General features: G+C 42.1%; 1 protein-coding gene across 1 annotated transcript in view; it reads left to right on the forward strand.

Moving 5' to 3' along the window:
• Positions 1-15,410, forward strand: part of LOC147007741 (aspartate dehydrogenase domain-containing protein-like) — a 45,079-nt gene that overhangs the window by 15,271 nt on the left and 14,398 nt on the right. Inside the window, exon 4 of the mRNA XM_085866492.1 lies at positions 13,530-13,614. Within this exon, the coding sequence (XP_085722618.1) occupies positions 13,530-13,614 (85 nt within the window). The remainder of the gene's footprint in view (positions 1-13,529; positions 13,615-15,410) is intronic.

Genomic DNA, 15,410 nt, shown 5'->3' on the forward strand with positions numbered 1-15,410 from the left:
AGCAAGGACTTGAAGACTCGGACTTTCGTCCTCCCGCACAGGTACCGGCAGCGCCACACCCCATTATCCAGTAAATCCATGTCTCCCCAGGCCTGACCCAGATGTCTATTGACCTCTGACTTGTAGCCAGCAGAGACATGAATATCATTGCCAAGGTAAGTGAATCTCTCCACGACCTCAGCATCCTTACCACAAACAGGCACAGACAGGACATCAGCATCAAAGATGTCAATGAAAGATTGGATCTTAGTTTTGACACAGGAAACCCGAAATCCCAGCGGCTCCGACTCCTCATTCAGCACCTTGATGGCCCCCAAAAGGATATCTAAAGTCTCCGCAAAGATGACTGCATCATCTGCGAAATCAAGGTCAGAGATCTTGACATTCCCAAACGATGCACCGCAGCTTGATCTCAATGACATCCTCCCTAGAATCCAGTCCAAATAAGTGCTGAAAAGTGTGGGGGCCAGTACACACCCCTGACGGACTCCAGTAACAACTGGAAACAAGTCAGAGATGGTACCACCACATCTCACCGCACTCTCAGTACCAGAGTAGAGTTCAGACATCAGATCGATCAGTTTTGGTAGCACCCCACGAAGACCAAGAATCCTCCAGAGGGCATCCCGATTCACTGAATCGAATGCTTCACAGAGATCAACAAAGGTGGCAAGCAGCCCCTGCCGAAATTCTCGTCTGCATTCGGTGAGGACCAGAAGAGCAAGGATACGGTCAATCGTTGACCTCTTTGGTGTAAAACCTGACTGCTCTGGATGCTGTTGCTCAACAGATGGTGGTGAACCCTATCAATAATTATCCGAGCAAAGACCTTGCCCGGCACTGAGAGCAGCGTCACCCCTCGGTAGTTGCAGTCTTGGCGATCACCCTTCCCTTACCAGAGAGGGACAACAAGGCCCTCTTCCAGTCAGTTGGGATGATGCCTGTGTTCCAGGCAGAGCACAAAACTGCATGCAAGACATGAATGCAGCATTTCCACCAGCCTTGAGAAGTTCAGCATGGATGCCACAGATACCTGAAGCTTTACCCCCATTTCAACCGGTTCACCGCAGCCTGTGTTTCCACAAGCGAAGGTGGACCACAGTTGATTGGAGGGTCAGGAACAGGGATTCTAACACCCCTGACGTCCAACTCGACAGCTGGTGTATCAGCCTGGTACAACTGCTCAAAGTAACCGGCCCAGCGGGCCTTCACTTCCGACTTCTCTGTCAAGAGCCTACCACCCTCTGCTCTAACTGCAGTACACCGAGGGATGGGCTTGGATGAAGGCAATGCGGACGAGAATCACTTGACCACAGGTGATGCTCTACCCCCTCACAGATTCCTCGCACATAGGCCTCCTTGTCCACCCTTGACGCACGTACAGTTTTACCCCTCAGCTCCCTGAACAGCTCAGCTCTGCCATTCAGCCTGGCCCTGCGACTCTGGTCAATGGTATCCAGTTTCCCTTGAGAGACAAAATTCTTCTTTGTCCTACGGTGAGTTCCAAGACATCTTCCAGCAACATCAAGGATGGTGGTCTTAAAGGCACTCCACAACTTCAGGACCTCCCAAAGCACCCAGACCCCCCAAATCTCCACTCAGCTTGTTCGCAAACTCCTCAGCTACGCTCTCATCCTTGAGCTTGCCAACATCCAGCCTCGGCTGGGATGGTACCATTCTCCTGGATTTAAGGTGCAACTTCAGAGTTCCTTCAACAAGCCGGTGGTCAGTATTGAGGAACTGCGCACTGTCATTTAGAGGTTCATTTTCCGTGTTGGTTCCATCAGTCGTGGAATTATTCTCCTCATTCTTGGATTCCATTATTCGGATGCATTCCAGAAAATACTCATTTTTAGTTACGTTAGCATAACCAGGGTGGCCGAGTTCTTTCAGTACTATTATTGCGCCAACCAGTTTTTTAGGGTCAATGAAAGCCTCTATTTCATATTTCTAGTACTCTACCTTTCGTTTCAGTTTTGCAGGTATCAATCCTGCGTCATCAGGTAATCGAGGTAATCAAGTCAAATTTCATAATGTAACTGTTATATCGTCATCAGTGATAGGGACATGTACTATTTTATCACAAACTGCTGACCATCGACTTCTTGGTAGTTTGAAAAACTTAAAAAATAGAATCCACTTAGCTATGAGAACGCGTCCTAGTTCTGATAGTTGGAGCTCTTCTGGTATTGGATCAAGATATGTCATTCTTCACACACAATGGGGGCATTTTTTCATTCGACAGATGTTTCTTACATGTGTGACGTATGTATTTGTCATTATCATCATGCGTGTTGTGAGGTAGTTTTGAGGACAACTGCTCGTTTATACCATTTTTATTTATCTTCAGTTTCAATGCATCGTTTATTAAACATTCTCCAATTTTGAACAATTGTCTATGACAAACAGACCAAGGAAATTCTCGATCATATCTAATATCTTGCATAACTTTTTGGTAGTGTTTTTCTGCATTAGTTGACATTTTCATCAGATCTCTGCACTTGGCTTGCTTCAGCTTATTTTCTTCCTTGTGAATCTCATCATACTGTATTTTTTTCTTCCTTGTGAGTCACATCATACTGTCTGTTTCTCTTTTTTCCTCCTTGTGAGTCGCATAATATTGTCTTTTTTTCTTCTTGTTAGTAGCATCATACTCTTTCTGAGAACACAGTCGTTTTGCCATTGTTGTCTCATCCTCCTGTAATTTTTATTCGGCTTGTTTTTGTCGATTGTATGAAAGACGGCTATCTGGTTTCAGAATTTTGTCTGTTGTACCATTATCTTCATGGACGTGTGAACAAATAGAATTCGCTCTCAGATCTGTAGTAATTTGTTTGAACATTTTTCCATACCCGACACATTCAACCAGATTACTAGAACATCTTCGACTTCCTGACTATTTTCACGGATATATGTGACAATTTTATGACACAAAAACGAATGATGTTCTTGTGATCCTGTTAAAACGTAAGACAAACCACGGAAAAAAACAATTACCATCAGGCCGTATTAATTCAACGCGAAAATCATGGTTGATTTAATTATCTACTCCACCGTATTCAACTCATTGAATGTACGCCGAGAGACCCAATTGATTACATGCTTGCATTTGCCAAGAAAGGTCAGGGGGTGTGAATACAAATTCTTGACCAGGGGTGACATGTAATTGCAACGTCCATTGGTTTCATTTCGTTCATTTTCACAGTTTCAGTTGCTTCGCATGGATCAGTCATCATGCATTCAGTTGTATTATAACTGACTGAATCGGAAGTTTGGACAGGGTTGACTACTTTATCCATCTCAGGTTTCTCATTCACGTTAAATGGCTTCAATCCAGACAAACGTTTACTGTACTTCAATCCAGACAAATGTCCCATTTTTATTCCAAATTTTCTATAATAATTCGAGGGGTGAATGCAAGCATGATCAAGTATTATCAAGTACAGTCAATCTTTGAGAGTTGCTCTAATTTCCCACCTCCTGGGGTGACCAGGATGATTTCTACTTCTGGGGATTGTACCAGAAGGGTTCCGTGCTCCTGGGGGTGGCCCAGGAGGTTTGCAAATTATTACAACCTGGGGGTGGCCCAGGAGGTTTCCACAAATTTTTACAATCTGGGGGTGGCCCAGGAGGGTTCCGAGAATATTTGAGTGTTCAACCTGTTTTGTCAGGTAGAACCTCTTAATTTGCATTGATTATTCGATTTGAATAAACAAATTGACTTGATCAGTTCAGTTTATCAAGCAGTGCTCAGCGTAAGCAGTGCTTCACGGTATGAATTGGGTTCGGAAAATCGTGCGCTTTTATATTTCGCCATGACGTCATTGAGGAGGAAGACTGATTCGAGGGGATCGGGGTAAAATTTACAAGATACACTCTCCGTATTTTGGAATTTATTCATATCGCACCGTTATAATTGTTAGTTATGGTTATAATATTGTTATGGTTCTCGGAACCATATGCATACAACATACAGGTGTCCCAAGTCAGTTATTCCATTAATATACGTGCAGATAGATCCCTTCCTTGTATGTAGTGGGAGGACACAGGGAGGTGCGTTGCGATGGGCTTTTAGTTAGGATTATAAATCAATTTTTCCCCTTCTATTTATTTCCCCATTTATTTGATCCACGGTACCTTCATCTCGCTTGCTACCCTCGTCTCGTCTCCTGAGCCCAAATCCCGACGGGCACTTTGGGCTGGACAAGCACTTCCACCGTCTACCCGCTGTCTCCGGAGTCTCGTTTTCTGAGGCAGAATCCTGAGGATGGTTACAGTAGCTGCGCCACCATTCACCTTCCTAAACCCAGAAAACGGCGGTGTGGGTGGGCCTTACCAGTGTCTGGCCGAAACCCCGCCCAGAAAGGCGGACCACATGAAGGCCCGGTCCAATCGGAACGGACAATGACGTCGGCTTCGCCATCGCTCCACCCCAAACTCCGTGATCTATAAAGCTCAGAGTTTTATGGGATGAAAAGGAGTTTGGTGGAGTGGGAAAGGATTGGAAGTTTGCAGTTATTGACGGGGTCGTTGTGAAGGTGTTTCGCTGCTTGGCTCTGACCACGTCCCACCTCGACGGCCCGACTGTTGGTCCACGCACACCCCACCTTGACACGGTCTCTTGCTTGGTCCTGTCGACTGCTCCATTTTTCGTCTCAGACTCCGTTCTCTCCACTCAAGCGTTCTCTCCACTCAAGCTCCTTGACGGACATGATCTCCACACGTGTGGCTGTGGACCGAATCCCATGACCTTTATCCGGTGCCGCACCACGGAGCACCCTTTCCCCCGAAACGCTCAGGTACCAGAAACTGTGACCTCAACTCCCTCCCTTCCTGGCTGCAAAAGGTCCCTTTTCTTTTCATTGGGTTTATTTTGTCTGAGTGTGTGGCACCTGTCCGTTAGATAAGCCTGTTTAAGATCTTTATTGTTAACCTCCGCCATCGAAGATCGGAGGTTACTGTTTTCACCCCTTTCTGTTTGTTTGTTATCTTGCCAAAACGAAGTGTTTGCAAGATATGTTAGTCAGCTTGAATGTTTTCTTTTTTATTTTTTATTATTTTTTTTTTGTTTGTCTGTAATCATGTATAAAAAAATTCTGCAGAGCACAGTTATCATTGGAAATTTTTGTAACTTCGCATATCAGAGGCCTATAGAGGTCCCTTTCAGCGCATAAAAATTTGAAGGTGAAGGTCAAAGGTCAAGGTCACTTTGTCGCAAATCAGGGGAGTCGACGAAACCCTTATTTTTTTAGTAATTTTGATCGGATCGTCTTCAAACTTCATGGGAATATAGTTCATGGTCTGGCGCTCAGCTGATTAATTTTTGGTGGCGATTGGCCTTGACCTTCATGTTTTTTTTTGTCTGTAATCACGTATAAATCACTCTGCAGAGCACAGTTATCATTGGAAATTTTTATAACTTCGCATATCAGAGGCCGAGAGATCCCTTTCAGCGCATAAAATTTTGAAGGTCAAGGTCAAAGGTCAAGGTCACTTTGTCGCAAATCAGGGGAGTCGACGAAACCCTTATTTTTTGAGTAATTTTGATCAGATCATCTTCAAACTTCATGGGAATATAGTTCATGGTCTGGCGCTCAGCTGATTAATTTTTGGTGGCGATTGGCCTTGACCTTCATGGTTAGCGCCTGAGGTCAAACATATTTGACCCCAAGGTCAAATTTTCAAGTTTTAGGAACCATATCGTGTAGTACCTCAAATTGAACACCTCGATGAGTGCTTTATAGATATGTCAAGCTTGAGACATTATGACGTCATTTGGTGACGTTATGAGGCAAACACATATTTTTCATGGTTTCTCTGCAGAACGATTCTCATCGGAATCTCTCGTAGGCAGATATTCCTCAAGGAGTCGCTCCTGGTGGATAGCAGCTCTGCTCTATTCACCTCAGTGTGACCTTAAAGAAGTCACACGTGGTCACCTTTTGGCAAGATACGGATCACCCTGCGGGTGACATTGGTTTATTACTTACGAAATCTAAAGATTTCGTAAGTATATTGATGCCTTCCGTTTCTGTTTGTTTGTTTGTTTGTAGGCACGATAACTCGAGAACGGAAGAAGTTCCTAATGTCAAATTACATCACGTGATTCAGGAGGGTGATGGCTAGTGCTGATTAGATTTTGGTCAAAATCGGTCAAAGGTCAAGGTCATGGTGAGGTCAAATATTCAATTTTTTGATGGTTTGGTACAGATAACTCGAACGGAAGAAGCTTCCAATGTCAAATTACACCACATGATTTGGGAGGCTGATGGCTTCTGCTGATTAGATTTTGGTCAAAATTGGTCAAAGGTCAAGGTCACAGTGAGGTCAAACATCCAAAAAATGATAACTCGAGAACGGAAGAAGCTTCCAATGTCAAATTACACCACGTGATTCAGGAGGGTGGTGGCTAGCGCTGATTAGATTTTGGTCAAAATCGGTCAAAGGTCAAGGTCACAGTGAGGTCAAACATCCAAAACATTTGATTTTTGATGGTTTGGTGCAGAATCATCGTAGAAATTTCTGGTTTGTGTCGTTACCTTCTCAAGAGACAGCTTTTATTAGACAAGGTCAGAGGTCAAGTTGACGATTTCGTAAGTACCAGTCTATGACTGCTTGTGTTATTTGTTTGTTTATTTGTGAGCAGTATTACGGAAAAACTCCTTGACGGATTTCGACGAAACTTGGTGGGGGGGTTGTGTATGGTCCAAGGATCATGCCATTAGATTTTGGACTTGGTACCCCCCCCCCAAAAAAAATTGTTGGAGGAAAAAAAAAATTTTTTTTTTTGCATTTCTACATGTTTTAAGTGATTTCCAACCCCCCCCCAAAAAAAAAAAATGTTGGAGAAAAGAACTAACTGTCAGCACTGTTGACATCATATTTAATGAATAAGATAGAAGGTTCACTTGAGTGACCCAGCAGTATTGGCGGTGGAGGTTTTGCACTCTCCCGAGTGCTCCCCCTCTAGTTGTGATTGCTATTGCTTTTATTTGTCTCGCGTTAAGTCTGCTCTGTGTCTGCTTTTATAAGTTGCTTGCATAATTGTCGTACCACATCTCTCATCTTCCACGTAATACACCGAATATACCTTTTTCCTGTGCCACATGCTTTTCCTTGCTTTATTGTTAACAAATAATTGCAGAAATGTTCCCAGATCGTCTTTGTCTTTTCCTCCATTGGTCCAGCATGGTTCGGATCTGAGTTTAGCTGGGTCTTTATTCCCGATAATCCATTCCTTCTCGCCGGTACGTCCTGGGCAGTGCCGCTCGACTGCATCCGATCCGGAAAGGTAGTCGGTCGTTGGGAGTGATCCGGTTCGGGCAAGGCGTACAGAGGGCGTGGTTCCCCGGTAGTCGAAACCGCGTGGTTAATTAGGTAACTTGTTTCTCGACAGGAGGACTCTACGCCACGCGGTTGAGGTATTGGCGTCCACGGTCGGTTAAGCGATCCGCCGCGTCACTGAATTCTCTGTGAGCGACGGCCTACAATTCCGGGGAGTCTGGTGGGAATCGACTTGGTTTCCCCCACCTAGTGGTTGTTCTCCGCCAGACCGCAGCAATATATTAGATGGTGACATGCGGCTGATATGACCATGTAACTGATTATTGAAGTATTTTTATTATAATCGTACCTCATCTGCCAACTTTTACCTCTATGATTCAGTCCGTGATCCGCCCCTAAATGAGGCGTTGAATCGTGAATGCAGGTCAGGCGTTTCGACTTGATATTCGATTCAAGGGGTGATTGAGGCGTTTGAGGGTAATGTTCAACTTTGTTCGTATCAATTTGCAGGTTTCTATGGCGCAGCATTCTTCTTTGTGCAAAGAATCACTCTTTAGCATAAAATTTATTTTGCTTTACATGTAACTTTGGAACTTATATTAATTATCGTTTTCACAAATGCTTACATAATAACCTGGATCCGTCCTTACTATCAACGGACTCTTGCTTTCACGATTGCATGCACACAAGAATCAATCACTGTCGTCATACATCTGTTAGAATATTTTTCTGAATCAACCATTCTTTTTTAGGTCCAGAAATCTTGATCCCCGATTGGTGGGTTGGGTCGTATCAGAAAATCTTATTATGGGTACCCCTGCATAGCGTTGACAATAGATTGAGGAAAGAAAATAAGCCATTCATTGATCAACAGAATTTGTATTCATTAAGCGATATCTGCCAGAATATTTGATGATTTATTTGGGTTATATAAAATTTTCTGATATCATAATCACGATGATTGGTTGACGGATTGTTGGACGGTTAACAACTCACCCACCCTTGAGTTGTTGATATCAGAGAATTTTCTCACATATGCCTCCTGTATTTATTTATCGCTTGGTTATCACGTGAATGCGAGTCAACGAGTAAGGAGACTTTTAATCTTTCAGGGGCTTTTGAATCAATTTAATAGAGTCTGGAATCACACTTTGGGCTTAGTTAATGTATTGGGAATGGTCTAGAGAATATACCTGTCAAGTTTGGTCCGATTTAGTTTACTAAAAACCGAGAAATAATTTTTAGAAAATGGATCATTTCTCGACCCAAAGCACCATAATTGCACATAATATACCTGTCCAGTTTGGTCCGGTTCCATTTACGAATAACTGAGAAATAGAATTTTTTTTAATGGGCCGAGGGGGCCGTTTGTCAGTCCATAGGTCCATAATCAGATTTTGGGCTCAGTTAATGCCTGCAGAGTGACCTCAAGAATATACCTGTCAAATTTGGTCCAGTTTTTTTCACGAATAAGGGTCATTCCATGTCAAATCATCAAAGAATCTGCCGTCATCTCTCAGATTTTTGGGAACCAATTGGGACCCATGAAAAACGGCAAGAACTCAAATATTTTTGCTAACAGCCTCTTAATTAGTGAGATACAGACTAACGAACTTTGGACTAATTAGCACGACGTCGCGAATTCAAATGGCCATGTCTCTAAAAGTATAACACCTAGAGAGCTGGTTTTGTTGTCATTTTAAAGTTATTTTCATGCGCTATGAATTTGTCTGGGCAACATTTTCCGACCTCCAACCACAAAAAAGTTATCACAAAATATAAACTTCAATCGTGAATCCCCCAAAAAAAATGTATCCTCCAAATTTCCTCAAATTCATCCCAGAGGTACCTTATGATGTCAATAAGCTTCCACATAAGTTTTGTGATGGGCACTCCAATAGTTTCTGAGATATGAACAATAATGTACATGTACGTATGGCATATAGGTTCGAAAATCAGCATTTGTAATGTATTATACAATCATTCTAACCTAGCCATGACAGGGAACGACCATCAATTGCTTTGAAGTATCATATACTTTCATTTTCAACTGGGCCTGAGGGGAAGAAACAAGTGCTGCTGTTGCTGCATTGAAGAGGAAATTGAAAGCCTAAGTCAGGTTAGTGAACACTGTGTACTTGGACTCACTTATTGATTGTATAATACATTACAAATGCTGATTTTCGAACCTATACGCCATACGTACATGTACATTATTGTTCATATCTCAGAAACTATTGGAGTGCCCATCACAAAATTTATGTGGAAGCTTCTTGACATCATAGGGTACCTCTGGGATGAATTTGAGGAAATTTGAAGGATACATTTTTTTGGGGGGATTCACGATTGAAGTTTATATTTTGTGATAACTTTTTTGTGGTTGGAGGTAGGAAAATGTTGCCCAGACAAATTCATAGCGCATGAAAATACCTTTAAAATGACAACAAAACCAGCTCTCTAGGTGTTATACTTTTAGAGATATGGCCATTTGAATTCGCGACGTCGTGCTAATTAGTCCAAAGTTCGTTAGTCTGTATCTCACTAATTAAGAGGCTGTTAGCAAAAATATTTGAGTTCTTGCCGTTTTTCATGGGTCCCAATTGGTTCCCAAAGTTTTACAAAAATCTGAGAGATGACGGCAGATTCTTTGATGATTTGACATGGAATGACCCATAACCGAGAAATAGCAATTTTAAGAAAATGTGCCGAAAGGGCCATTTCTCAGCCCAAAGGGCCGGAATCGCACTTTGGGCTCAGTTAATGCCAGGGGAATGGTCTCTAGAATATACCTGTCAAGTTTGGTTCGGTTCCATTCACGAATAACCGAGAAATAACAATTTAAAGAAAATGGGCCAAAAGGGCCGGAATCGCACTTTGGACTCAGTTAATGCCTGGGGAATGGTCTCTCAAATATACCTGTCAAGTTTGGTTCGGTTCCGTCCACTAATAACCAATAAATAATTTTAAGAAAATGTGCCGTTCCTCGGCCCTAATGGTCGGAATTGCACTTTGGGCTCAGTTAATGCCTGCGCATATGTGTCTCGTATATGCCTGTCAGTTTTCATCGAATTCTGTTCACGAATAATGGAGAAATAGACGTACGTTCAAATGAACTGCACACAAGGAAAGGGAGAACGCGAGTGGTGCTTCAACCCCATGGGGTAAAAACCCGGATGGATGGAGATTTAAGGCATAAAAGTAATAAATACACGAGAGCGCTAACAAGCCGATCAATTGAGCTCATTGGATTGAAGCTGCTGTTTGGCGTGGCCACCATTTTATTGGCTGTCAACACGACACACAACCATATATAGGCCTATGGTTATGCGGGATACTGAATGTCGGAATAATGGAGTTTGGAGAATATTTTCTGCCTCATGATTATTGTCTTCAACAATTGTGGTATATAGATAATATAGTTGGTGAGATGTACACACACAGCCCAAATAAAATATGCCAATTCCATTTAAAACCCATGGAGGTCACTTTTTGTAATTCATATTTATGTTTATATTATATATAAATAAATAATCGGTGAACACTTTTTTTTTGGCATTGGGCACGATTTCACGATCATGGAAGGGGTGTCTGTCCACCCATATTTATATCAAGAACTATTTGAAAGCCACACTATTCTATTTCTTTGTTAACCAATCACCAACTTAACTGATCATGTTTGAACTTTTGGTTTCATTACCTCATATATTACTTCAATTTGTGCCATTTTTTTTTGGCCTTTCACCGAATTATACTCGGTTATGCTCATATAATGCATTGCAATATATAAAGCTAAGAAAATCAGAACAATTTTAGTGGAAATGGTGAATGCTTTTATTTAATTAAGGTTGTGCCTAGAAATTCAACCACCTATAAATGGAAGATGCATACAAACACAATTACTAATACAGAATAACATGAAATATTGAATACAGCATCAAAATGATTGTCATCAATACAGGTATATAAAATTATAAATTAAGATTAGGTGCAAATTTGTTGATCATTGCAGAAATTAGTTTTCTACGAACACATGAAGGGACAATCAAGAATGCATAATATTGAGATATATTGAAAATGTCAAAGTAACCAACGTGCTTCCAAGCATCCTGTAGTTTGGACACATGAAAACTACCAGACTGATTCACATTTAATTTATTAGTGCAAAAGGACTATAAACTAACATTATCTTTCCAAAGAAGACATTTTATGTAAAACCTTGAATAACCAGCACTGTTTGGAACTACTAAATCACCGATGCTTGAACACAGAGTCCTGCAGATAGATTGCAAGAACTGGCTTCCCGACTTGTTAATAACGTTATCAGTATAAATCTTACCCTGATACTTTAATCTAATGATAAAGAACATGTGTCGTGTTTTATTAACCAGCTGGCCCTCGTGACTGATCTCACCTTGAGCCAAAGGTTTTGCATGTGCTACCTGAACAAAGATGAGACTTGTATTCTCATGAATCCACCTTTGTGTTGTGACTTTTAATTTAAGGAGCACATTACCACTGGACATGGGCTTGTTCACAACCACTTCACGGAATATTTGTTCACAAATCTTTACAAGTTTGAATACCTCAATTGAAGCTAAATACAGACCACCTTAATCCTTGACAGCCACAAACCTAGCAAATTCATGTGGACTTTCACTATAGCTATGCTCAGAGGATACACCAGAAGGCCCCACCACCAACACATTCTGCACAGGATAGATTACTGACTAACCTCCTAACAATATAGCCTGCAATGTCATAGATCAAAATCATGTTGGCGACTTGACAGCTAAAAACATGGTGGCGCATGTCCAGGGTGCTGTCAAGTCACATGACTTACTTGGCGCTCTCGCTGATGTATTACCTCCATGATCTAAAGATTGAAAAGGAGGACGTGTCCACGAAAAAAAAGGACGACATATGGTAACCCTTGTTTAACTCCAACATGGGACCATTCAAAAACTACATAATGCTTTTTTTTCTTTTTTGTTTCGTAATTTACATAACATAATGCTTAATTACCACGTATTCTGATGGGCTTGATTAAACCTGACTAATATTTGACATTGATTAGATTTTTCGTGGTCCCTCATCGTGAATAACACTTGACCCAAACAAAGCCAATGGAGATCTGATGCAACAAACCAGGAGAGTGTATAATCAGCAGAGGCCGACAGGCCTGATATCTTAGGCCCAAGATGGCAGCCATATCATTTTGTCTGGGTGCCATGGTGGGTGGAGTCAAGTGACAAAAGTGGGGTCCGGCAGCTCTTCGACCACTGGGTGCACATTCCAAAAATCGACCCCCAAAAACAATCACTACACAGAGCTCTTGTTGACCTGCGACACGTTGCAGGTTAAAAAAAAAGATTTGTTTAAATAGTTTGTTTACATATCTGGCACCTTCCTCCTCCCCCATTGAGATCGGGCCAAAGATGGATTTCTTTGGTCTGGTGTTGGTGTAGCTCAGCCATGATGGGCCGAATGGCCTCCTCCAGCATAAAGGTTTCTCGTTATTAGGAAAGCTCGGTAATTATTTACTTTTTGATGTCATGTCAGATTATCATTTTCGCACCGGAGTTTGTAAAGGTGATGGACCAGCATTTTTCAACTTTTAGTGCAATTTTCCTTTCAGGAACACAGCTGCTTTCATGAAATCCATTGAGCAAAGCAGCTCGGTTTCAAAGAATGAATAATCACTTAAAGCTTTTTACCTTAACATTAAAAAGGCGCTGCTTATTTGAGTGAACCGGTAAATAACCCATCCTTCATATCCCACTTTTATGACATCTGTGAGGTACAGCTTCAACCAGCACTCTGGTGACATCATAGCCACAGTGTCTGAGTTTAGTGGTTGTGAGTCTTTTAAATGAACCCCTTTATATTTAGGAAGCAATTTGAATCATGAAGACAAAGTGTGACCCCAGTTTGTCTCAATCTGAGAAAGGGAGGAAGTTGACATGGATGTGCCATTTGACTCATTGGGCCAACACATCTGATTCCCCCAATTCCGATTCCCCTTCCCGCTGAACGAGTCTGCGCATGAGCTCCTTGTCTGGTATACTAGCTGAGGCAGACGTCCAAAATCAAACAACAAAAAAAATTCTCATTGGCTGGTTGGGTTGAGGTTGGGGTGGGGAGACAAACGTGTGATGGGGAGGAACAGGGATTGGATTGAAGAACTCACTGGCTGTGAATGTATATTTTTCCGTAAATTTGAATCTTTCTTTCTTTGGTCATTTCAGGAACGTGGATCTTATTGTTGAAGTTTGTCATCCAACGATTTCAAAGGAGTTTGGGACGGAGTTTTTGAAACACGCGGATTATCTGGTAATGAACGTTGGGAAATGTTTTCTATTTTAAACAGAGAAACCTTTGAAATGTGCTCCAATGGGGTTGATTTGCACCATTCACGTGAACCCCAAAATTTGCATTTTTAATTGGATTATGTCAAGAGGTCAAAGTGAAAATATATAACTTCCCTCATTTATTCAACCTTTATAAACACAAAACCAAATTCTTTCTATTCAACGTAACAGGTGGGATAGGGAGAGGAGAGCAGAACAACTGGGGCAAGTCCCAGTGTTTGGTAAAAGGGGGAAACAGAACAAGAACGAACGGATGCACCTCAGAAAGTGGAGAGGAGTTTGTATGAAAAGGGTCTTGGTGGGTAAGGACCCTCACAGAGGGAGAGATCTGTGTCATATAAAAGTTAAATGTTGAACGGTTTTTAAAATATCATGAACACAAAAGTACATGGCAGATGTTCAGTCAATCGGTCTGATGGATCTCATTTTAAAGTCTCCAGTCTCCGACCTTGTCGGAGGGGTGGGGGACAATAAAAATTGAGAATGAATACCTCGTGAGAAACCTGCTGTCTGATGATGAGCGTTACCCTCATCTTGTCCACAGGTATCATACACCCATGCTTTCACCTCCGTACATTGAATCCTGAGGTGAGCCTTAAAACAACTTGCTTTCTCTTCACCGAAGGCAAATCCCAGCAGAGGCAATCTCAAGTCATTACACATAGCCCACGACAAGTTTGTGAGTCAGAAGCCATCTGGCCAACTTCAACGCTCAACTCTTGAACCTATCTCATTCCTCAAAGACCTGGTGGTACCTTGTCAAGTTTGTATTGAGTATGCTCCCTCTTCATTCCTTCTGTCACTTCAAATGACACAACAACCAACTCTGCTCAGAAGAAGGCTGAATGTCTGAATCCTGTGTTTGCTTCCAAATCATGCATACTCAACCTCTTCCTCCCTGAACTACTCTTACCCACTCATACTTAACTACTCCTGGAAGCTGGCTGGCTTTCTCACCTGTCCAAGTAAATAAGTTTTTGGCAACCGTTGGCACTGATTCTGTGATGGGCCAAAACCACCTCAGTGCCCATGTCCTAAAAAAATATTCTCTACTGCCTTTGCACATCCTTCTTCTACTGTTAAATCGATCATGTGCCCTGTCAATGTCCATCTACTTCAAAGTTAGCCAACACCACTGCATTACACAAAAGGGTCCACAAAAAACAGATCCTATTAAGTACAAGCCCCTTAGCTTACTTCCAATTAGAAGCAAAGTCATGGAATCCCTCGTCGCAGATGACATCAAATCATTCCTTTTCTCTAATGGCCTGAGGTCAGACCATCAGTTTGGTTGCTGATCCAGTCACGCTACCCTGGATATGCTGCTTCTGCTTTCCCAACAATGGATGGAGGTCCTCAATCTCAGATAAGACACCAGGGTCATCTCTGTGGACATGTCTTAAGCATTCGAGTCTCGCACTTTACGTCGCCTTGTTCTCTAAACTCTCAGCGTATGACATACAAGCCGTGTCCTTTCATGGTTTTCTGACTTTCTTCACTCTAATAGTCAGTGTTGCTCTCAACAGGTTCCTCTCATCGCCTCCCCTTGTCGAGACCCGAATGCCTAGTTTCGGGCCCAGTCCTGTTCCTCATTTTTATCAAAATATCTTTGTCATTCTCTGGATAACCCGACATCATTTTGTTGATGACTTCAGCCTCTGCCAGGGATCCCTCAAACTTCAAATCGGCAGGCAGCAATTTATTCCATCTCTGCAGACTTTGATCGAATCAGAAGCAAGTTCAACACTGAAATGTTTT

Source organism: Eptatretus burgeri, unplaced genomic scaffold (genome assembly GCF_056783735.1).
Source record: "Eptatretus burgeri isolate ZD-2024b unplaced genomic scaffold, Ebu_testis_v1 Ebu_testis_scaffold_32, whole genome shotgun sequence".
Classification (NCBI taxonomy): Eukaryota; Metazoa; Chordata; class Myxini; order Myxiniformes; family Myxinidae; genus Eptatretus; species Eptatretus burgeri.